The 22,888-nt window shown below is 40.9% G+C and overlaps 2 protein-coding genes across 2 annotated transcripts in view; both read left to right on the forward strand.

Annotated features, from left to right (window-relative positions):
• Positions 1–2,787, forward strand: part of atpaf1 (ATP synthase mitochondrial F1 complex assembly factor 1) — a 20,027-nt gene extending 17,240 nt beyond the window's left edge. Inside the window, exons 2-6 of the mRNA XM_053330810.1 lie at positions 335–385; positions 551–598; positions 801–896; positions 2,156–2,263; positions 2,449–2,787. Coding sequence (XP_053186785.1) covers positions 335–385; positions 551–598; positions 801–896; positions 2,156–2,263; positions 2,449–2,634 — 489 coding nt within the window. The 3' untranslated portion in view covers positions 2,635–2,787. The remainder of the gene's footprint in view (positions 1–334; positions 386–550; positions 599–800; positions 897–2,155; positions 2,264–2,448) is intronic.
• Positions 2,788–15,117: 12,330 nt separating this feature from the next.
• Positions 15,118–22,354, forward strand: LOC128369735 (uncharacterized). The gene is made up of 2 exons (XM_053330811.1): positions 15,118–15,121; positions 15,165–22,354. Exons 1-2 carry the CDS (start codon positions 15,118–15,120, stop codon positions 22,352–22,354), a joined length of 7,194 nt encoding a protein of 2,397 aa, XP_053186786.1.
• The last annotated feature ends 534 nt before the right edge of the window (positions 22,355–22,888 follow it).

The raw sequence follows: 22,888 nt of genomic DNA on the forward strand, positions 1-22,888 counted from the left end.
GGAGGCGGAGGGGAGGGGAGAGGAAAGGAGAGGGGAGAGTAGAGTAGAGTAGAGTAGAGTAGAGTGGGGAGGGGAGAGGAGAGGAGAGGAGAGGAGGGGAGAGAGGAGAGGAGAGAGTAGAGTAGAGTAGAGTAGAGTAGAGTAGAGTGGGGAGGGGAGAGGAGAGGAGAGGAGAGGAGATGAGAGGAGAGAGGATAGAGGAAAGGAGAGGAGAGAGTAGAGTAGAGTAGAGTGGGGAGAGGAGAGGAGAGGGGAGGAAAGTAGAGGAGAGGAGAGAGTAGAGGGAGGAGGAGAGCTATAAAGGATTGTAAACTGATCTTTTCTTTTCTTTCAGCTGTGGATGAAATATTATTCAACCAAAGACACGATCAGTGCTGTGATCCCAGTGAGTTTAACACCTGATGACAACATTTAAATATTCACTTCATTCATTTAATCCTTTACGCATGATAGAACATATAACACTCAATATATGTGAATTGTCCATATTGATACAAGCCTTTATAAGATGATGATGATCTAATAACTTTGTGTTTTCTTTGTTTTATAGACTCAAACATACGAGATGATTTCCAGCAGATCAAAGTCCTGTCCGATGGTAAGATCACTGCTGCTCACACTGGAACACTAAACTGGATTATTAGACTACTGCAGTCGGCCAGATGACTAAAAGGGCCGTCCACACTAAGAACGGTAACTATAAAGACTAGTTATTGACTTATATCTCTCTCTCTCTCTCTCTCTCTCTCTCTCTCCCTCTCTCTCTCCCCCCCTCCCTCTTCCTCTGTCTCTCTCTCTAGTTCCTGTATGCGTTACCTCAGAAGGAGGGTTATGAGTTCTTCGTGGGTCAGTGGTCCGGACATGAGCTCCACTTCACCTCCCTTATCAACGTCCAGGTAAATATTGTTATTAATATTAGTTAAGGTGGTGGGGACCAGTGAGAGAGAGGGGGGGGGGGGGGGGGGGGGGGACATAAAGCAGAATTTTCACCATCTTGTCAAAAAGTGTATAAGCTTCATAAATGTAGAATGTATAGCAGAGCTGCTGTTTTGGATTAAATTAGATTGGAAGCCATTGAGTCTATTTTATATAGTTAATTTATTCTCTGAACTATATTTTATAGTAATTACAAGTTATATAGTACTATACAGTTAAGTAGTGATACTCAGCTTCAGTAGCATTAGCATCATATTTTTGTTGAATGCCTCACTCTCTCTCTTCAGGTCTGTTGAATGAGAAACATCTGAGTGACTTAAAATTGCTGTTTTGTAAATTGATGTTTTGTTTTGTAATTAGCTGATAAAACGCGCAGCTCCGCAGCATTTTACACATTGCGCCGCTAATATCACTGTTTAGTTGGAGCCATTCATTTACTCTGAGCCGGTTAGCCTGAAACTTGTTACTATAGTAACGTCATAGTTAGCCGTCACAGTTAGCCTGAAACTTGTTACTATAGTAACGTCACAGTTACCTGGATTAACTGTCATTAGTTTTTCGGGCTCCGCTGTTTTTTTCTGCCTCAGATGATGTAGATTTATGTTCCAACCAGCGGTCTGTGTTTGTTTCATTAACTTAATATCACTGTTAGCGTGTCTGTGTTTGTTTCCTTAAACTCAATATCACTGTTAGCTTGTCTCTGTTTGTTTCATTAACTTAATATCACTGTTAGCGTGTCTGTGTTTGTTTCCTTAAACTCAATATCACTGTTAGCTTGTCTCTGTTTGTTTCATTAACTTAATATCACTGTTAGCGTGTCTGTGTTTGTTTCCTTAAACTCAATATCACTGTTAGCTTGTCTCTGTTTGTTTCATTAACTTAATATCACTGTTAGCTTGTCTGTGTTATGCTAGCGGGAGGTACAGAGAGCTACAGGTGCGTTCAGGGTCGAAGTCAGATAGTCGGACACAGCGGTTCCGGCCCGCTGCAGACGTTGGTTGGATTTATATATTTAATTTATTTATTTATATATATTTTTTGAAGACGTTAATTAAGCCGGCAGGCGTGTGTTGCTTAGGCGGCCGTCTTAGCTGTAAAGTGCTGTGGGAAACCCTGCATTGTTTTATATAAATAGACAAAATTACAAGTTTTGATTATGTTTGTATTCATTTAATGTATTTATAGCTGCTGTTATAAGTGTAGTGTTATTTTTCTCCAGACGATGGGTGAGAACGCTCCCAGTCAGCTGATCCTCTATCATTACCCCGACCTGAAGGAGGACAAAGGCATCGTCTTCATGACGGCCGAGCTGGACCCAAAGTTCATAGTGAGTCATTTATATTAAACCATTTATTTGTGGTGTTTATGTGAGATGCAAACATATTGGCAATATACAATAAATTAAGTATCACAACAAATAATAATAAAAAGCCATAACAATAAATCTTAAAAACAGATTTAAAAGATGACTGAGTTTTTCGTGTTTTACCTGTCCCTCCTCTCCTCCTGCAGACCGTCCACCAGGCTCAGTGTTTGGCCAATCAGGTGCAGCTGTTCTACGGCACGCAGCGGCAGGAGACGTTCAGATTGGTGGAGACGTTCAACCACTCGCCCGCTGACTTCAAACACATGCTGGTGATAGCAGAGCTGGAGCAGAGCGGACTGGGACAGACCATCAGTCCTGCTGGAGGCTCGTAGGGAGGCTGAAGGGAACCGGCCTGCTGGAGAGGGAGATTTCTTCTTCTTCTACTCCTTCTACTTCTTCTTCTACTACTCCTTCTTCTTCTTCTTCTTCTACTTCTTCTTCTTCTTCTACTACTCCTTCTTCTTCTTCTTCTTCTACTTCTTCTTCTTCTTCTACTACTCCTTCTTCTTCTACTTCTACTTCTTCTTCTTCTACTTCTACTTCTTCTTCTTCTTCTACTCCTTCTACTTCTTCTTCTTCTTCTACTCCTTCTACTTCTTCTTCTTCTTCATTCATGTTCTAAGTTCTTCTTCTTCCAACTTCTTCTTCATCATTTATCTTCTTCTTCTTCTTCTTCTTCTTCTTCTTCTTCTTCTTCTTGTACAGAAAAAACAGATTTTATTTACGGTTTCTTCGAGGAGTCTTCTAATGAACTCATGAACTCTTTCTTAAGACTCGATCCTCCTCCTCCTCCTACTACTCATGTATTCAGTGTCGGTGAATCTGTAATAAAACAAAGTCCAACTGTGTCCGATCCTCCTCATATCAGACTCAATCAGATGTTTTATTAATAGGATCATGTTTCAGATTTTTCCATCATCATCATCATCATCATCATAATTCCTTCAAACTTGAACAGAATTATTTTATAAACGTGTGTGTGTCTGTGATCTGTTACAGGTAAAATATCTTTAACTCCACTCTCATATAAAAGGAAAAAGACTTGAGATTTTCCTCCAGTAAAAATGCTGCATCTCACTGAGCAAGATTTTAGTATAGTTTATTTATTCCAATGTGTTAAAATACCTAAAATATATCAGCAGGCAGTGAAACAACAGGTTTGGCCAGATGTGCAGTTCAAAAACATCTTAAAAAATAGTTTTAAAAGCAGCATCAGATTTGTTAAAATGTACATTTTGTACTTTTGAAATGACATTTGCACCATTTTTTGAGAGACTGAATGCTCCTACAAATGTCAAATGGTGTAACCACAAAAGAATGATAAATATTAAATATTTTATCACCTACAGCGTATTTAAGTGGACTTATACTAATAATGACTTCATTTAACCTTCGTGTCGTCCTCCCGGGTCTAATTGACCCCAACTGTTCCTTCTTTCCTCCCTTCCTTCCTTCCTTCCATGTGTCCTTCCCTCCCTCCTTCTCTTTCTTTCCACAACCTCTACCTTCCCCCTGCCTTCCTCTTTTCCTTCCGTCTTCCTCCCTCCTCTCTTCCTTCTTCCTTTCCTTCCTTCCTCCCTCCTTTCCTTTCTACCTTTCCTCCCTCCTTCCTTCCCTTCCCTCCCTCCTACCTTCCTTCCTTCTTTCTCCCTTCTTTCCTCCCTTCTGTCTGTCCTTCCTCCCTCCCTCCCTCCTTCTCTTTCTTTCCTTCCTTCCTTCTTCCTCCTTTCCTGACTGAATGCTCCTACAAATGTCAAATGGTGTAACCACAAAAGAATGATAAATATTAAATATTTTATCCACCTACAGTGTATTTAAGTGGACTTATACTAATAATAAGTATGTCATAACCCAGTTGCATTTAAAGTAAATACTCATTCAGAGTTCAGCGCCCTCTGCTGGCCACAAAGTGTAATGACATCATTCAAACAGGTGCTGCTGATTATTGTTCATTTTTCACTTTTATTTATTGTCTTTTTGTACAAGAAAATACTGTGCAAATCCCCCCTCCCTCTTCCCCCCCACCAAAAAGAGCAAAAAAGGACGATCAGATATTCAGTCGACAGTCTTACCAAACATTTAACTCACTCACACATTTACAGAGAGAGGCAGGTACACTACACCACAGAGGACACGACACAAGATGCAACCAGTGATTTCTATTTTTTGGCATTTTTTCCATTTAAAAAAAATACAAAAACTAACATAATTAATATTTGCTGATTAATCTTCTGAGGGTGGACTTCACTGCACGATGAGCTTCGTTATTATTTTATTCACAATCACAGAGAAAAGCTTCTTAAATCATGTCCTCTGATCTTCTGTACTCGTTACTATAGAAACCTCCATGGCACAAATATCATACAAATAGAAACATAAAAACAGCTTGAGTCGGAACAAATAACAATATGCTACAAATTTTCACAATTCTACTCGTATCAAAAAAAAAAAAAAAACTTTAAACAGTGTTATTAATTAACCCTCCTGTTGTCCTCGAGTCAAGGAAGGAAGGTAGGAAGAAGGAAGGAAAGGAGGGAGGGAGAAAGAAGGAAGGAGGGAGGAAGAAGGAGGGAAGGAAAGGTAAGGAAGGAGGAAGGAAGGAAGGAAGGAAGGAGGGAGGAAGAAGGAGAAAAGGAAGGAAAGGAGGGAGGGAGGAGGAGGGAGGGAAGGAAGGAAGGAAAGGAGGGGAAAGAAGGGGGGGAGGAAAGGACAGAAGGAAGGGATGAAGGAAAGGATGGAAGGAGGGAAGGATAGAAAGAAGGACATAAGGAAGGACGGAGGGAAGGAGGGAAGGAAAGAAGGAGGGAAGGAAAGAAGGACATAAGGAAGGAGGGAAGGACGGAAGGAGAGAAGGAATGAAAGAAGGACATAAGGAAGGAGGGAAGGAAGGACGGAGGGAAGGAGGGAAGGAAAGGTGGACAGAAGGAAGGATGGAAGGAAAGAAGGACAGGAGGAAGGAAGGCAAGAAGGACAGAAGGAAGGGAGGAAGGAGGGAGGGAGGAAAGAGGGACAGGAGAAAGGAAAGGAAGGAAGGGAGGAAGGAAAGGAAAGAAGGACAGAAGAAAGAAGGAAGGAAGGAACAGTCAAAACAGACGGGGTCAAAGGTTAAAACACATCCTCCTCATCACTAACATTGGCTGACTGTAACTTAGCAACAGTACAGTGGTCGGACTTTAACAACATTTTATTTCATTTAAAAACATTAAAAAAAAAGGACAAAAATATATTTATATATATATTTATAAAAAAAAGAAACAGTGTGGACTCACGTTCCTGCGTCTCCTGAAGCATCTCTCACACATCATCACATTATTATTATTTTTATTATTTCAGAGACACAAAACTCTCAGTGTGAGCGAGTGTTTTATTATTATTGCAACATGAACATGGAGCCAAATCTGGGACGTTAAAAAAATAAAGATTTGAAATTAAAAGTCGACATTTTTATATTGTTTTTTTTTAAACTTCTCACTTCTTCTTATTGACTCTACAGCTCCACCTAGTGGCAGAATGTATACAACACTTAACTCATTAATGAATCAGCTGCAATGCAAATTAAACCAATAACCCATTTTTATATTTAACAGTTGTAAAAACACCTCAAATGACTTTTATTTTGAAATTTGATGACTTTTCCCATACACTGTATATAAGACTTTTCCTAAAGTGGCTCAAAATGCATGAAAATTAAAATATTATATTAACTGTGTCATCATTATGTCTATGTTATATTTTCATGTCTGAGGTAAAATCGGACATGATATTGTGTGATAGGAGATGTTTAGTGGTGTAAAAGCTAAAAAATATACTCTCTCTGCTCTCTGAGACATGAATCAAGGTTTAATCACATTATTGACTATTGATGCTTTCTAACTGCGAGGGTGTAGAATATGAGCAGTATGTATCTGACATTTAAAAAGTCACTGATCTTAATATACTATAATTATAAAAATACAAGTATAATATATATATTTTTTTAACATTATTAAAATCTAATATAAGCCATTGTCAACTAAGCCGCTGACTTTTATTTTGAAATATCAAGGCAAAAAGTCTAAAACTGAAAAATAAAAAGATCTGAAACTGAAAAGATCTGATTTTTTAACTGTAAAAAAAGAAAAATAATAGGATTCAAAATTCAACATCAAACTCAGACTTTCAAGCTTCAAATCTCTTTTTCAAAATGAATAAAACTTAACGGCTCAGATTTGGCTCCATACATGAAGTAAAAACGACATCATCATCATTATATAAGAAAAAGAAGAAGAAGAGATTTGTCCGTTTCAATATTCACAGTGCATCAAAAATACAAAAAAAATTAAAACTGCAAGCAGTGATGAACGGGCCCTCGCGCCCCCACGCACCGCGCCGTACGCGCATGCCGGTGCGTGCTGCAGTCACACGGCAGACACAGCGGGCACGTAGACGTCTTGGCACCCGGGCTCGTAATGAACGTAGTGTGACGGGGCTAAGTCACATTGCATGTGTCCACTAGGTGGCGCTAGAGATCACCCACCAATTACATGTCATGTTGCAGTGTGTGATGTGGAGAAGACATCCTGTAAATTTCATATAAATCGGATAATGTTTGTCATATGAGGCTGACTTCCTGTGTCCAGTAGGTGGCGCTGTGTATTTGACACAGTATTGATGCATAGATGTGTTCAGGGCGGGACCCTCTACATGCGTGATGAATTTGGTGTAGACAGGACAATGTCTGTAGGAGTTATAAGGACTTCCTGCCTCATGGCGAAGCATCGAAATTGTACGCACAGCCACAGCCAACAGGAAGAAGTCATAAAAAAGATTTTGATAACTGGCGCTATGTCTTAGCTGAGTCAATTTCAGGTGTAAATACTTAAGATTATGAGAGTAATTAGTGAAAGAATGAAGCAAGTGACTTCCTGTTACCAGTAGGTGGCGCTATGACTGTCACTAAATATGAGACTGTACATGTGTTCAGACTGGGACACTGAACAAGCATATTAAATTTGGAAAAGCTCATACTATGTGGAGTCAAGTTATGAGGGTTTGAATTTTCATGGCGAAGGATCGAAATTCGCCACGTCACCATGGCAACCAGGAATGACGGACGAAAAAGCTTTTGATAACTTTTCATCTCCAATGTCTCAAGATGATTCTGTGTGAATTTGAAGAGGATGGGATGAAATCCCTAGGACTAGTTCGTTCAAGTATGATGCGTGGAAATGACCAAAACACTCACCAAAATTGAGCATTGAGCCAAGATGGCCGACTTCCTGTTGGACTTAGGGTATGGGTCTAAATGGCGTTTTTGTGCGTCTGGAGATGATACATAAACCTACCGAATTTCATTCTTCTATGTCAATCGGGAAGGCTGGGGTTCAATTTTGAAATATTCAAGGGGGCGCTATTGAGCCGTTTAGCCACGCCCATCCCATTGAAGTATATAGGATGTTAAATGACCCCACTCCAGACGTGTGTGTTGAGTTTCGTTACCGTGGAGGCATCCTTTGCCTCTGAAAACTGTAATCGTATTTTCATGGCGTTGAATGCGTTGTCATGGCAACGGTATTTGATGATGGGTCATGAGTTGCAGAATGTAGCATCACCAAGGTCTTATGTCTCAGCTGAGTGAATTTCAGGTGGAAATACTTAAGATTATGGGAGTAATTAATGAACAAATGACGCAAGTGACTTCCTGTTGCCAGTAGGTGGCGCTATGACTGTCACTAAATATGAGACTGTACATGTGTTCAGACCGGGACACTGAACAAGCATCTGAAATTTGGGAAAGCTCAGACCATGTGGAGTCAAGTTATGAGGGTTTGAAATTTCATGGCGAAGCATCGAAATTCGCCGCGTCACCACGGCAACCAGGAATGACGGACAAAAAAGCTTTTGATAACTTTTCTTCTCCAATGTCTCAAGATGACTCTGTGTGAATTTGAAGTGGATGGGATGAAAACTCTAGGACTAGTTCGCTCAAATATGATGGCACAATCTGCATTAAAATCAATAATTTGATTCAAAATGGCCGACTTCCTGTTGGTGTTAGGGTATGGGTCCAAGAGACTTTTTGGTGCGTCTTGACATGATGAACATGTGTACCGAATTTCGTTTCTCTATGTCAATCTGTGGCGAGGGGCTCGATTTTCTTGATTTTGCAGGGGGCGCTAGAGAGCCATTTTGCCACGCCCATTTATGCAAACCATAAAATATCAAATTTTTCACCGGGTCTGGCTTGCGTGGAAACTTTGGTGACTTTTCAGGCACGTTCAGGGGGGCAAAAAGGCCGTTACTTTGTCAGAAGAAAAATAAAGGGGAATTAAAGCTGCAAGCAGCGATGATCGGGCCCAAGCCCCCCCCACGCACCGCCCCGTACGCGCATGTCGGTGCGTGCTGCAGTCACACGGCAGACACAGCGGGCACGGAGACGTGTTGGCACCCGGGCTCGTATTGAACGTTGTGTGATGGGGCTAAGTCATATCGCATGTGTCCACTAGGTGGCGCTAGAGATCACCCACCAATTATATGTCATGTTGCAGTGTGTGATGTGGAGAACACATCCTGTAAATTTCATGTAAATCGGATAATGTTTGTCATATGAGGCTGACTTCCTGTGTCCAGTAGGTGGCGCTGTGTATATGAAGCAGTATTGATGCATAGATGTGTTCAGGGCGGGACCCTCTACATGCGTGATGAATTTGGTGTAGGTGGGACAATGTCTGTAGGAGTTATAAGGACTTCCTGCTTTATGGCGAAGCATCGAACTTGTTTGCACAGCCACGCCCAACAGGAAGAAGTCATAAAAAAGCTTTTGATAACTTGTCATCTCCAATGTCTCAAGATGATTGTGTGTGAATTTGAAGCGGATGGGATGGAATCTCTAGGACTAGTTTGTTCAAATATGAGGCCTGGAAATGACCAAAAAACTCACTAAAATATAGCATTTTTCCCAAGATGGCCGACTTCCTGTTGGACTTAGGGTAGGGGTCCAAACGGCGTTTTGTGCGTCTGGAGATGATACATAAACCTACCGAGTTTCATTCTTCTATGTCAATCGGGAAGGCTGAGGTTCAATTTTGAATATTTCAAAATGTGTGTGTTGCGTTTCGTTACTGTGGAGGCATCCTTCATTTTTTATTGCTGTAAAACAAATCAGAAAAAAAAGATTTTGTACACCTTTGTTATAAGTCACTTATCAGATCTTTACCACTAGAGATTGGTATTTAGAAAAATTTGTTGTGTATTTTGTCTTTTTTATGTCCCCCATGAGTTTCCCTGAAGGAGAATTTTTTTTTTTTCTAAACATTGAAGTCTGAGGTGACGTGTCTCCCTTAAAAAAAACACTCCGCTATTAACTGTGCAGTTGGACCAATTCAAAAAATCACACCACACAATGCAGAGTTGTGATTGGTTGAATTTTTTTTTTTTTAAGGTTGAGCTCCAGGGGTATAAATAGTTTGCTCGGAGCTCCAGGTGGCGTTGTTCTGCTTTCCCGCTGGACAACTACACACTGCCTGACCGAGCGATTTTGACCGAGAGAGCATTGCTGATTTCATCAACGGATCCACCAGGATTATCATTCCCTTTCACCGGATTTGACACATTTCTCTTGGATTAACACATTTTCTTGGATTTTACTCGTTTTTACTGCATTTTTTAACAGTTTTCCCAGGTTTTTTCCCCAGGTTTTTTTTCAGTGTTTTACAGGTCTTTCTTCATCGGCTTTGAGGACTTTATTCGAGCTAACAGTAAGTTATTCTTAATTTATCACTTTAAAAGGTACAAATGTATAGTGATATATCTCTCTCACAGAGTTATAGTTGGATATATTTCTTAAAAAATGTATTTATTAGACAAAACGGGCTGTTGCTAGCTGCTAGCAAACCGCTAATGCTATTAGTTAGCTAACAGGCTAATGCTATTCCATTCATTTGAATGTTCATGTGCTAACGCTGATGCTATTAGCTAGCTGCTTAACATGCTAACAGGCTAATGCTATGCCAATAATTTGCTGGTTCATGGGCTAATGCTAGTGCTAACTGCAGTCAGCTGTGTGTGAGTGCTCTTTAGCATACGTTAGCGTTATGCTAGCGGATTTTTACATGACGTTTCAGAGCTATAAATAGCAACTTATCTGTTGTGTTGTTAGCGACATGCTATTTTATGGTTATGACAGACACTGATGTTTATTAACGTCCGTTTTTATGTTAATAAAGTATGGCTTACAAGATGAATTTAGGCTGTTATATTGGTTACCGTCTGTAGTCATCTGTGTGTGTGTGTGTGTGTGTGTGCTGCGCGCTGCTGTTACACACAGACAGGTGGACTAAACGTGTCTGCAGTATTTTGGTGACATGGAGAGTTTTTTCTACTGCTCCTGGTTTGCTGTGTTTTACCTGCTTTATTGATTGAGTAACTTTGAGTGTATTTTTCTGAGTTATGTGGCTTATATATGAGTTATGATGGTCGTTAGCATTATGCTGCCGGACTTTTACATGATGTTTCAGAGCTATAAATAGCTACTTATCTGTTGTGTTATTAGCGACATGCTATTTTATAGCTATGAGAGACACTGTGATGTTTATTAACGTCCGTTTTTATGTTAATAAAGTATGGCTTACAAGATTAATTTAGGTTGTTATATTGGTTACGTCTGTCTCATCTGTGTGTGTGTGTGCGCGCGCTGCTGTTGCACACACACACAGTTGGTGACATGGAGGGTTTTTATTACTGCTCCTGGTTTGCTGTGTTTTACCTGCTTTCACACAGAGATTATTGATTGAGCGTATTTCTCTGAGTTATGTGGCTTATATATTTTTATGATGCTCGTTAGCATTTGTTAGCATTATGCTGCCGGACTTTTACATGATGTTTCAGAGCTATAAATAGCAACTTATCTGTTGTGTTGTTAGCGACAAGATAGAATTTAAGCTGTTATATTGATTACAGACTTTAGTCACGTGTGTGTGTGGCACACCAGTGACATAGAGCGGAATTATTATTTTATTATTTATTTTATTATCATGATTATTATAATTATTTTGTTGTTATTCTTCCTCCTGAAAGTTAGATTGGATGTTGTGTGTTTGAGGAGCTTGGTTTATTCTGGATGGATATTTCTCTTCATGTGAAGATGTTACAGCAGGGTTTAAACTGGCTGATATAATAAATGTGCTAAAAAAGGAAAGAGTATATATACATGTATTGATTGTTCTGTGTTTACTTAATGTAAATGTAATTTATTTATGAAATGTTTTATTATTATTATTATTATTATTATTGTTATCAGTGCACACAGACACAGCTGGACTGACCTTTTTTGTTCAGTTAGTTAAATTGATATCAATCCTGTTAAACTGTGTCTTACTGTGACTTTGTAATTAGCATGTCCTTCTATGTTTAAAAGCTATGGTCTGTAAAAATGCACAAAAATATACATAGATGATTACAGCTGTGTAATTTGCTGCCTAAACAGTTAATACTAAGGGGTTTGTTTATTGAGCTTAGTGCATTAAACTTGAGTCTACATACAGTCTCTGCTGCTTTGTTACTGATGTATATAAACTTTCTATTCATTCAGATGCCTCGTATGAAGTCCTTCCGCCGTTCCCAGGCCGCCAGGAGGCGAGTGGAGGAGCAGCGGATCGTCATGCTGGGTCCCCAGCAGCCTCCTTGTGACACCCTTGCACGTATGTAGCCAACTTTTATTTTAATGAATATTTTCCTTCATATGTGGAAGGTGTAAGCTGTCTTGCAGTTTTCCTATTGGGAAAGTGTGTTGTGTTTTGGATATGTTGTAAATGATGTTTTTATCTTGGCTTCATCTAGGCCGTGGCACCGGCTGGCGCCACAAGGTGAGGAAGTGGCCGACCTCTGAGCTGACCGGCCGTCAGCACAAGTTGGTCCTTCCAGCTGATGCCCCCGACAAGAAGGTATTATTATTATTATCATTGTTTTTATTATTATTATTATTATTATTATTATTGTTGTTGTTGTTATATTTAGAATTTAATAACAAACAATTTGATCCGAGGAGTAATTATTTCCATTATTGAAAAATATATGTCTTGTGTTGTTTCAGTTGGTCCTTCTTGTCGGTGCCTCGCATCTGCGAAGCTTCGCAGATGGTGTGGTTCCTATGCCGGAGGGGTGCCTGTCCTTCGCTGTCATGTCGACGCCGGGGGCCTGTGCAGCTCAGTTGCGGACCGAGGTGCTGAACGCTACGGTACCTCAGGTCCCTGACTTGGTCTGTCTCATGGCTCCTAGCAACAACTTGACAGCGAGCCGGACAGTGGACGAGGGCCGGGCCGACTTCGCCAAGCTCCTGTGCACGGTCTGCACACGCTGGCCTAAGGTAAGTGCATTTGTCATTACAATGATTATTATTTCGGTTATTATGATTGGTTGTATAATTATAACATGTGGTGAGCTTGGTTTGGGCAGGTTGGGAAGGAGCAGCGCCAGGTGAGTTGATTGGTACAGTTGGACTAATTGACTAATCAAGCTCTCCTTTCGCACTGTAGTAGGTGCTGGACAGCGTGGTGGCTGCACAGAGAGAGTGGAGGAGCACCGGAGCAGAAAAAGGCTGGCGAGTTGGTCGTTGCGGTGGAGAGCCCGGTGTAAAGCAGCTGCAGCACCTGAGAGCTGCGCAAGTTTTTGTGTGGCAATAAAAAATGTTAATTGAACTGTGTCTGACTAAACTGTGTTGAGGGAATTTATAGTGGCAGCAGCTTGTGCCACAAATGAATTTGATTGTCAAAAGACTTTTGTAATGAAATATTTTATCTTATTTTATTTCTTCTAGGTGATCGTCATGGACTTCGTGCCGCGTTTGGTTGTGGATGACGACCTCCAGGCCCACTTCCGAAACGCATTCAGCCAGGTCGCTGCAAGCATGGGTATGTTAAAAAAGAGAAAAAAATAGCCTTAATGTGAATTATGCTGTCTCTGAATATTTCAGTAATTAATGTGTTTTTTTCCTGTAGGTGTCCCGTACATCCATCTTGCGGACGACTTCCCCACGCGGCGTCTTGAGCTGTGGAGCAGAGACGGCGTAAGTAGTAGTACTACTTCTTTGTAGTTGAAATGTGACAACTTGGAGAGTCAAATTTCTGATGTGTAAATCGATTTTTCATGTGTTGTTTTTGCAGATCCACTTGAGTGACAGCGCTGGTATGCTTATCCTTCGGGGGTCACTGTGGAGGGCCGCTTATCTGCATCTGGCGACGCCGCCACCAGAGCCCAGGGTGTCTCCGAGGACCTCGCCAGGGACGCCTCGTCGCCTTCCACGAGTGGTCGTCAAGGGGGAGATTGTCGTTCCTCGGCAATCAGACCCCTTCGACTGGTCGCTTGTGGAACGGTGCAGAAAGGTAAGGATTTGATTTAGACTTTTTTTTTTTTTTTTTTTTTAAAGTAACATTATAACAATAAAGTTTGACTTAAAGCTGCAGTTGGTAACTTTGAGCAGAGAGAGGACTTAGCATCAAATTTGAAGAAGTACAACTGTCAGATCCCTCTCCCTCCCTCTCCGCTGCACTCCTGCCTCCAAAGACCCTCCCCCAGAGGAGGCTGACGTGCACGCAACCAAGTGATCGGTAATACATGCGCTACACTCCACACAGCTAGATATAACACGTTTACAGTGACTTTCACATGGCTATACCTTACCTAGAAACTGGGAGACATGAGCTTGACCGGCCCTGATTGGGTCTATTTTCCGGTCGTGGTGGATTCTGGCAATTTGCAGTAGGAGCAGTTTGTTTTTTACAGATTACTAGTTTCATGTAATGCTGTCTTTACATAGTGACAGTCTTAGCAAATATGACAAAGTTACTTTTATAAGACTTACCAACTGCAGCTTCAATCTGTTTAATACAAACTTTGGTCATTACAGAGGAGACGTTCCAGCGAGGAGGAGTCGTGCGGCGCGGGCCAAAGTGGGAAGCTCCAGCAGCCGGTCAGTCTATTTGTGTTATGCTTTAACTTTATCATTGATATTTTTAGTGATCATATGTGTATTATATGTCAAAGCAAGTTGTCAGTAATAGTCTGTCTCCATTATTATTTCACAGCTGGAGGTGTCCTTCCCACTGAACCCGGTGCGGTTCAGCAGCGCGGTGATGGAGGCGATGGACAGGGTCGCTCCATCTGATCTCCCCAGCCCTGTGATGTGCACTGCGCCATCCGGCAAGAAGGTAAGTTACATGCAAATGATGTGTGTTGGTTGAGTCTTTCTAATGAATTAAATTCATTTCAAATTTGATGTTAATATTTTCATGTTTTTCTTTTAGAAACCCCGCGTGGACCGTCAGCCCAAGGCAGCCACTTCCAAGCGGAGACGGGCTCGACAGCAGGTTAGTAATTGATGACATGTTTGTTTGTATTATGTCGTGATTGAAACCATGAAGAAATGTGTGGATGGAGTTGGTCAATCATTTTTGGTTTTTCTCCTCTTCTAGGTGAAGGCTGTTGTCGAGACTGCTCCTGTGGAAGTGGTCGTGACGCAGAGGGAGACTCCTGCTGCCTGCGTCACAGGTAAGATTGACCCTAGTTCTAATGCTGTCCTGAAACATGCAATGCACTTTGAGTTTGAAAACATGTTTTTAACCATGTCACATGTGTCCTCAGAGTCATCGCTCCCCAGCCCCGTGGACGTGGTCGTGACGCAGAGGGAGACTCCGGCTGCCTGCGTCACAGGTAAGATTGACCCTAGTTCCTGATTAGCCTTAACGGTCATTTATTGATGGAGTTTGAAAACATGTTTGTTAACCATGTCACGTGTCCTCAGAGTCATCGCCCCCCAGCCCCGTGGAGGAAGACTTCCCTAGATGCGTCAAAGGTAGGACAGACTTTGATTCTTCTAGTTCAGGTTCAGTGTGTTCGGACACTGGTGTTCCTACTGACCATGATGACTGTACATCTGCTAAGGTTAAATGGGTTAGGGGGAGCTTCCATCAGGGCAATGGTAGATTTAAATACCCAGGGCGTCAGTGTATGGCCATAGCTTTAGCAAGCTTGGCTAAACACACAGTCAGTAGTGTGTTCTCGTGGCGGCGTCGTGATTTGGACCATGTTCTCCATCTAGGCGATGACTTGTACGCGTTCTTGCGTGAGAACAACAGGATCAGTGGGACCTCTGAGTTCTTGTGTGTTCCTGAGTTGCCAGGACAACATGTTTTTGACGGGCAGCAGTTTACGTTCGATTATGGTAGTGACTATGTTAGTGGTGTGGTCAATGTAGTTGATGGAGAACTTGTTGAGGCTGGTTGTCACACCTCTCTCCTAAATGGATTGGAGAGGATGCTTGATAACTATAGCACGTGCTTACTGACCCTGGGTGGTAATACTTGCGCGGTTATTAATCAGAACGGTAGATATGCTGTTGTTGATTCACACGCACGCAGCGCTGCAGGATTGGTAGGTGTTCATGGTAGAAGTATAGTTGCGTATTTTACTTGTGTTAGAGACCTGCATGAGTATGTATGCAATCTGGCTGCATCACTCAATGCAAGTCATGAAGCTTTTGAGATCGCTGGTGTGCGTGTGTTTCATGTAGTGTTTGAGGATGCTCCTGCTGATGATGCAGATGTAGCAGTTGTTAGTGGTGATGCTACTCCAGATGAGGTCGTGTCTGTGATAGTTAGTGGGGAGGCTTCTGCAGCTGATGCAGATGTTGTTAGTGGGGAGGCTTCTGCAGCTGATGCAGATGTTGTTAGTGGGGAGGCTTCTGCAGCTGATGCAGATGTTGTGTTTGTTAGTGATGAGATGTGCAAACAGCTGCAGTTTGATCCCCTCAGTAAGGAGGTTGCCCAGTTGGTTTGTAAACGGGTAAATTTAGAGTTTGAGAAAGTTGATGAGGTAGTGTCTGCAGGAGTTGGTTTGTTAGGGTCTCCTTGTAAAAAGGAGAACATAGTGCCTGATGGGAACTGTTTCTTTAGGGCAGTGTCTCTAGCTGTGAGTGGAACACAGAAGAGTCATAGGAAGATTAGACTCGCTGTTGTTAAGCATCTAGAGAAGAATGCGTCACAATACAATAGCATTTTGAGAAGTGAGTATTCTTCAGTGGCAGATTATGTTAGGGAGTCAAAGATGAGCTATGTTGGCAGCTGGGCAACAGAGGTGGAAATTCAGGCAGCAGCAGATTGTTTAGGAGTTGATATCTTTACATTTTGTGATGGTAGATGGTTAGAATATAGCTGTAAGTTTAATGGTTTGTCTAGACAGGGGATTTACTTGGAAAATTGTAACGGTAACCATTATGAAACGGTTGTTTGTGTTTATGAGCCTCAGCTGCAGAGGTGTTATGGTTTGTGTAATGTGAGTAGTTTGGATTGTAAAGTTTATGATATGAGACGTCGTAGTGTAGACAGTTGTTCTTTGGAAAGTCCAGAGTGTAAGAGAGTGAAAACAGTACATTGTACAGGTGTGAATAGTTGTCTTTCCAAGTATTTGAAAAGTAAGAGGAAGTCACAAATTAAAATGAAATATCAGGGTAGTGTGCTGAATAGGGAGAAGAAAAAGGAAATGCGCAAAAAGAAATATCGTCAGGATGTTTTGCTGAGGGAGAAAGAAAAAGTGGAAAGTATAGGGAAGTATAGGGATAATGTGTTTCATCGAGAGACAGTTAAGGCAAACAGTGTTGTAAAGTATAGGGAAAATGTGTTGCATAGGCAGAGAGTGAAGGAAATGAGTCGAAGAAAGTATCATGGGGACTCGGAGCATAGAATTCGTGTTGTAGAAGGTAATAAGTTGAAGATGGTAGACATAAAAGAGAAACGGAAGCAGTTTGATTTTGTGATGGACCAGTTTTTGGATAAGGTTAAAGATGGTCCAGATTTTGTGTGTTCAGTTTGTCATAGGTTGTTGTTTAGACGGCAGGTTGTAAATTGTAGAAAAGAGAATTACAACAAGAATAAGGCATTAGCTTCATTAGCAGATAAGTGTATTAGTGAGGACTATTTACACAAGTGTAGTAAGGACTGTGTAGTGCCGTGTCAGTGGTTAGATTCAGCGAGAGGTCAGTTGTGGATTTGTCACACGTGTCATAGTAAGCTTAATAATGGTGTACTGCCACCTGAGAGTTCAGTTAATAATTTGAAACTCGATCCTATTCCACCGGAGTTGGCGTGTTTGAATAGTTTAGAGCAGCATTTGATAGCGTTGCACATACCGTTTATGAAGATGTTGGCTCTGCCTAAGGGAGGTCAGAATGGAGTGCATGGTCCGGTGACATGTGTTCCTGCCAACATAGTGGAGACCAGTAAATTGTTGCCGCGCTCCAATATGGAGGGCTCTTTGTTGCTTGTGAAGTTGAAGCGTAAGTTGACGTATAAAGGTCATTATGAGTATCAGTTTGTGGATACTATGCGCGTTAGGAAGGCGTTGCAGTTTTTAAAGGATACAAACGTGTATTATAAAGACGTTGATTTTAATGAAGAGTGGCTAAATGCATTTCTTAGGGAAGAAGATGAGGCAGTTGTTGAACCGGAGGTTAGTGTTGATGCAGAAACTGGGGAAGATGAAGATGTTTCAGATGAGCTTTTACATGATAGGCAGCAGCATTGTATGTTTCAGGACACGTGTTTTATGCCAGTTGACATAGGTCAGGAAACATTAGATCAATATTATGAGGGTGTGTTAAATGTTGCGCCTGCAGAAGGTAACAATCCTGTTAAGTTACTTTCTGATCAGGAAAATGAGGCTAAATGTTTCCCAGTGTTGTTTCCTCTAGGTGGTAAAACGTATCATGATAGTAGGTCTAGTCGTTTAACGTTGTCTCGGTATTTGAACAATAGGATTTTGCATGCTGACGGTAGGTTTTCTAGAAATGTAGAGTATATATTTTTTGGTCAGTACATGTCTGAGGTTCAGCAGGTTGTGTCGAACGTGTCAATCGCCCTGCGAAAAGGTAAGGGGCGTCCTTCTAAGAAGGTAGGTGGTCAAAGTGTAAGGGACTTAATAAACGATGAAGAGTCCATGAAGAAGTTGTTGGAGTTTGATGACGGGTATCGTTTTCTGAAGCCGATCCGAGGTACCCCGGCTTTTTGGCAGGAAGCCCAGCGTGGGTTAGTTGCGTCGGTCCGTCAGCTTGGTCTGCCTACTTGGTTTTGTTCATTTTCTTCTGCAGATTTGAGATGGACTAATTTACTAGGTAGCATTTTGAAGCAGGAAGGTAGGACTCAGACTGCAGAAGATTTAGAGTGGGCAGACAAGTGTGAGTTACTGCGTCGTAATCCGGTCACTGCAGCGAGAATGTTTGATTATCGCTGGCATGTGTTTTTGAGGGAGGTCCTTATGTCTCCCTCCAATCCGATCGGTAAAGTTATCGATTTCTTTTATAGGGTTGAATTTCAGCAGCGCGGTTCACCACATGTACATTGCTTATTTTGGATTGAAAACGCACCCAAAATTGATGAAAACACGGACGAAGAAGTCGTCGAATTTATTGATAAATATGTGACATGCGAGTTACCGGCACAAGATGAGACATTATTGGACATTGTCACATCTGTACAGCAACACTCAAAGCGACATTCTAAAACCTGTAAAAAGAAGAACACGGCTTGTCGTTTCAATTTTCCAAAAGTGCCATCCACTCGTACATTCATTTCTCGTAGCCCCTCGGAGCAAGAAGCTAAAAATAAATGTAAGTGCGAGGAATCCGCAGCGTGTACATGTGGTAAACGAAACATGAAAAAACCAGATCTCATGAAACGTGATTACGCGGAAGATATAGTGGGACGTATCAAGGCAGCTGTGTTAAAGGAAGAAAATAGTAACCTCACTGTTGAGGAGTTGTGGCAGCGTTTAGGGATTAGTCAAGCTACGTTTGAGGCTGCATATCAACGCATCGCGAAAAAGACAACGGTAGTCTTGAAGAGGCAGGTTAATGAAGTCTGGATTAATCAGTATAGTAAGCCGCTGTTGAAATGTTGGAATGCCAATTTAGACGTCCAATTTGTATCAGACGCGTACGCTTGTATAGTTTATGTCATTTCTTATATCTCTAAGGCAGAGAGAGACATAGGATTGTTGCTAGGGAACGCCCATAGGGAAGCGTCAAAGGACGGGAACGTTAGTGCCAAAGAGGCTTTGAAAAGTTTAGGTAGTGTTTATCTTCATAATAGAGATGTGAGTGCTCAGGAAGCTGTCTATAGGTTAAGTGGCATGCACCTGAAGGAATTCTCTAGGAAGGTTGTATTTATACCTACAGGAGACAATATAGTTAAGATGAGTCTTCCTATAAGTATATTGAGGGAAAAGGCAGAGTCTTCAGATTGTAATGTAGATGACATCTGGATGACTAGTATAATTGATCGGTATAAGAATAGGCCTAATGATAGTACGTTTAATGATATGTGTATAGCCACATTTGTGTCGGAGTATCGTGTGTTAGCTAGAAATGAGAAATGTAAGGATCGGATTCAATTAAAAAATGATTGCGGATTTGTCGCAAAAAGAACTAAAACTGAACCTGCAGTAATTCGATATGCGCGCTTTTCAGAGACTAAAACTCCAGAATTATTTTATCGGAGCATCCTGCAGTTGTTCCTACCGTATCGTTCCGATGAGCAATTAAAGCCTAAAAAATTTGATACATACGGACAGTTTTATAACGATGCGCGTGTTAGGTTTAGTGATAGGACGATGCATTCAGTTAAAGAAGTCGTAGATTTGAATAGAAGTAAATTTGAAATTAATGCCGACGAGTTGGATGAGATCCTTGAAAATATAGCATTAGATGGTGTAGCAGAAGATGCCTGGGGTGAATTGTGCCCAGAGCAAGAGGTAGAGAGGTTAGAGTGTGTACAGGAAGAGGAAGAGAGAAAGAAAGGGCAGGTATTAGATGGTGATGATGTTGATCATGAAAATGTCCCAGACTTAGCGGTGTGTAGGGAACAAGTGGTTCATATAGAAAAGAGGAATAACATTATGTGTAGGACTGATGGCTTGGCTCTTATTAGGTCTTTAAATGAGACTCAGCAGTGTGTTTTCTATCAGGTGAGGCAGTGGTGTTTAGATAGGGTTAGAGGGAAGAAGCCACATCCCTTTCATGTATTTGTTACAGGTGGTGCAGGGACAGGAAAGAGCCATTTAATTAAAGCCATTCAGTATGAGGCTATGAGGTTGTTGTCAACAGTCTGTCGTCAACCTGATAATATTTGTGTCTTGTTAACAGCTCCTACGGGGATTGCTGCTTACAATTTACATGGAACAACCATTCATCACACATTTAGCATTGGCAAAGATGTTCGCCTTCCCTACGTACCTTTGGGTGAGGAAAAGGTGAACTCTTTGCGTGCTAAATATAGTGATCTTCAAATTTTAATTATAGATGAAATATCGATGGTTGATCACAGACTGTTGACATATGTTCATAGTAGGTTGAGACAGATCAAACAGACAGGTGATTTGACTCCGTTTGGGAATGTGTGTGTCATAGCTGTAGGAGATTTTTTCCAGTTGCCTCCAGTTAGAGGGAAACCTCTTTATGAAGAGGAACTTGGAGTCAACCTGTGGTCGAGCCTTTTTAAGGTTGTCGAGTTGACAGAAGTAGTTAGGCAGAAAGATGGTGAGTTTGCGTCGTTATTAAATCGCGTTAGAACTCGTTCAAAAGGGACGGCAATGTTGAATAGCGACATTGAAATATTAAAGCGTTGTGAAACCGGTGAAGTCAGCTCAGCTTTACACATTTTTCCGACGAATAGACAAGTAAATGAGCACAATGATGAAGAACTGTTGAAGACATGTCCTGAGTATGAGGAAATAGAGGCTCAGGACTATGTCAATGATAAAAAAACAGGTGAATTAGTGTTGAAGAGTGGCCGTCACACAAAGACATATAACACGTGTTTAGCCCAAGTGTTGTCATTAGGTAAGGGTGCACGTGTTATGTTGTGTAAAAATGTGGATGTGTCAGATGGTCTAGTTAATGGTGTGTGTGGCTTTGTGACGGACATAGTTCATTTAGACAAGAAAAAGTTTCCTCACAGAGTGTATGTTAAATTTGATGATGATCATGTTGGTGCTCAGTGGAGGAAACAGTGTGCTAGTAGTTTGTCAGTTGTAGCGGGTTCCATCGGCATTGAAGCAGAGGAAGAGAGGGTGACTAAAAAAGGTGGCATGCGTCGTCAGTTTCCACTTAGACTTGCGTGGGCGTGTACTGTACATAAGGTACAGGGTATAACTGTAGATAGTGCTGTGGTGTGTCTGAAGAAGGTGTTTTGTGCAGGTCAGGCGTATGTGGCCTTAAGTCGTGTTAGAAGTTTGTCAGGGTTGGTGATTCAAGACTTTGATGATAAGGCCATTTATTGTAAAGACAACATTAAGGATGCTATGCAGAGTATGCCTCAATATTTGATAGGAAATAACATCAGTCACAAATTGGATTCAAATACATTCAATGTTTTTTTGATGAATGTACAAAATCTAACTAAACATGTATCAGATTTGGCTTCATGTACACAGCATTTACAGCTTAACTGTATTGCTGTGACAGAAACATGGCTACCTGCTGCATCTACAGAAGCAGTAAACATCGAGGGCTTCACTTTTCACAGTAGTCCTCGAAGTTTATCTTATAACAGTGACCATCCAGCACTGATTGCACTGCAAGGACAACAACATGGTGGTGTTGGCTTGTACAGTGCAGACAATTTGGCCTCTAATATTATCCAAATGCCACCATTCAATTTAGAATGTATAGTTTATAATTGGCTAGAATATAATCTATTAGTAGCAGTTATTTATCGGCCACCGTCATATCCCATGTCTCTGTTTAAAGAACACTTAGGGAAATTACTTGATTGGCTACATCCTAAAAGTAACAATATTGCAGTCATGGGAGATTTTAATGACGATCTCTTGAAATCATCAAGTCTCTGCAAACTTCTAACAGACAAAGGGTTTGTTCAGTTAGTAACGCAGGCGACAACAGAGCAAGGGACTTTGATAGATCATGTTTATGTTAATACATCAGATTATGAAGTTGAGTGTGAGGTTGTGCCTGCGTATTTTAGTGATCATGAGGCGATTGTTTGCAGTTTTAAATGTAGAAATGTCTAAATAGGAAGAGTTGTCGTAGTAACTATAGGTTGTGGTGTTTAGGTAAGTGTTTCTGGTATCAGGTAGAATGGATTGCGCGTTAGTTGATCATGTGTATGCAGCAATATTTTTATAATCATAATAATGTATCGGACTAATAGGTGGTTGGTTAGTTGTAGACTTGTAGTTAGTGGTCATTATAGTTGTAGATGTCAGTCTTGTGGTCAGTTGTATGTTCTGTAATGCTTTAATGTATACAACATGGGTCAAAAAGTGATTTTTTATTTTGATGAATAATTGAAATCATTGTCAAAAATCATGAATTTTATATATATATATATATATATATATATATATATATATATATATATATATATATATATATATATATATATATATATATATTTTAAATGTAGTCAAGAAAACACTCAACTATGTATTATATAATATGAAATGACAATTTTCTTACCCATGGTGTGCATTAGAGGATGTTTGCATGGCTTTATCTATGTTGTATGTGATGTTGTTCTGTTATTTATTATTATATTATTATTT

The sequence above is a fragment of the Scomber japonicus genome, chromosome 12, assembly GCF_027409825.1.
Source record: "Scomber japonicus isolate fScoJap1 chromosome 12, fScoJap1.pri, whole genome shotgun sequence".
In the NCBI taxonomy this organism is placed as follows: domain Eukaryota; kingdom Metazoa; phylum Chordata; class Actinopteri; order Scombriformes; family Scombridae; genus Scomber; species Scomber japonicus.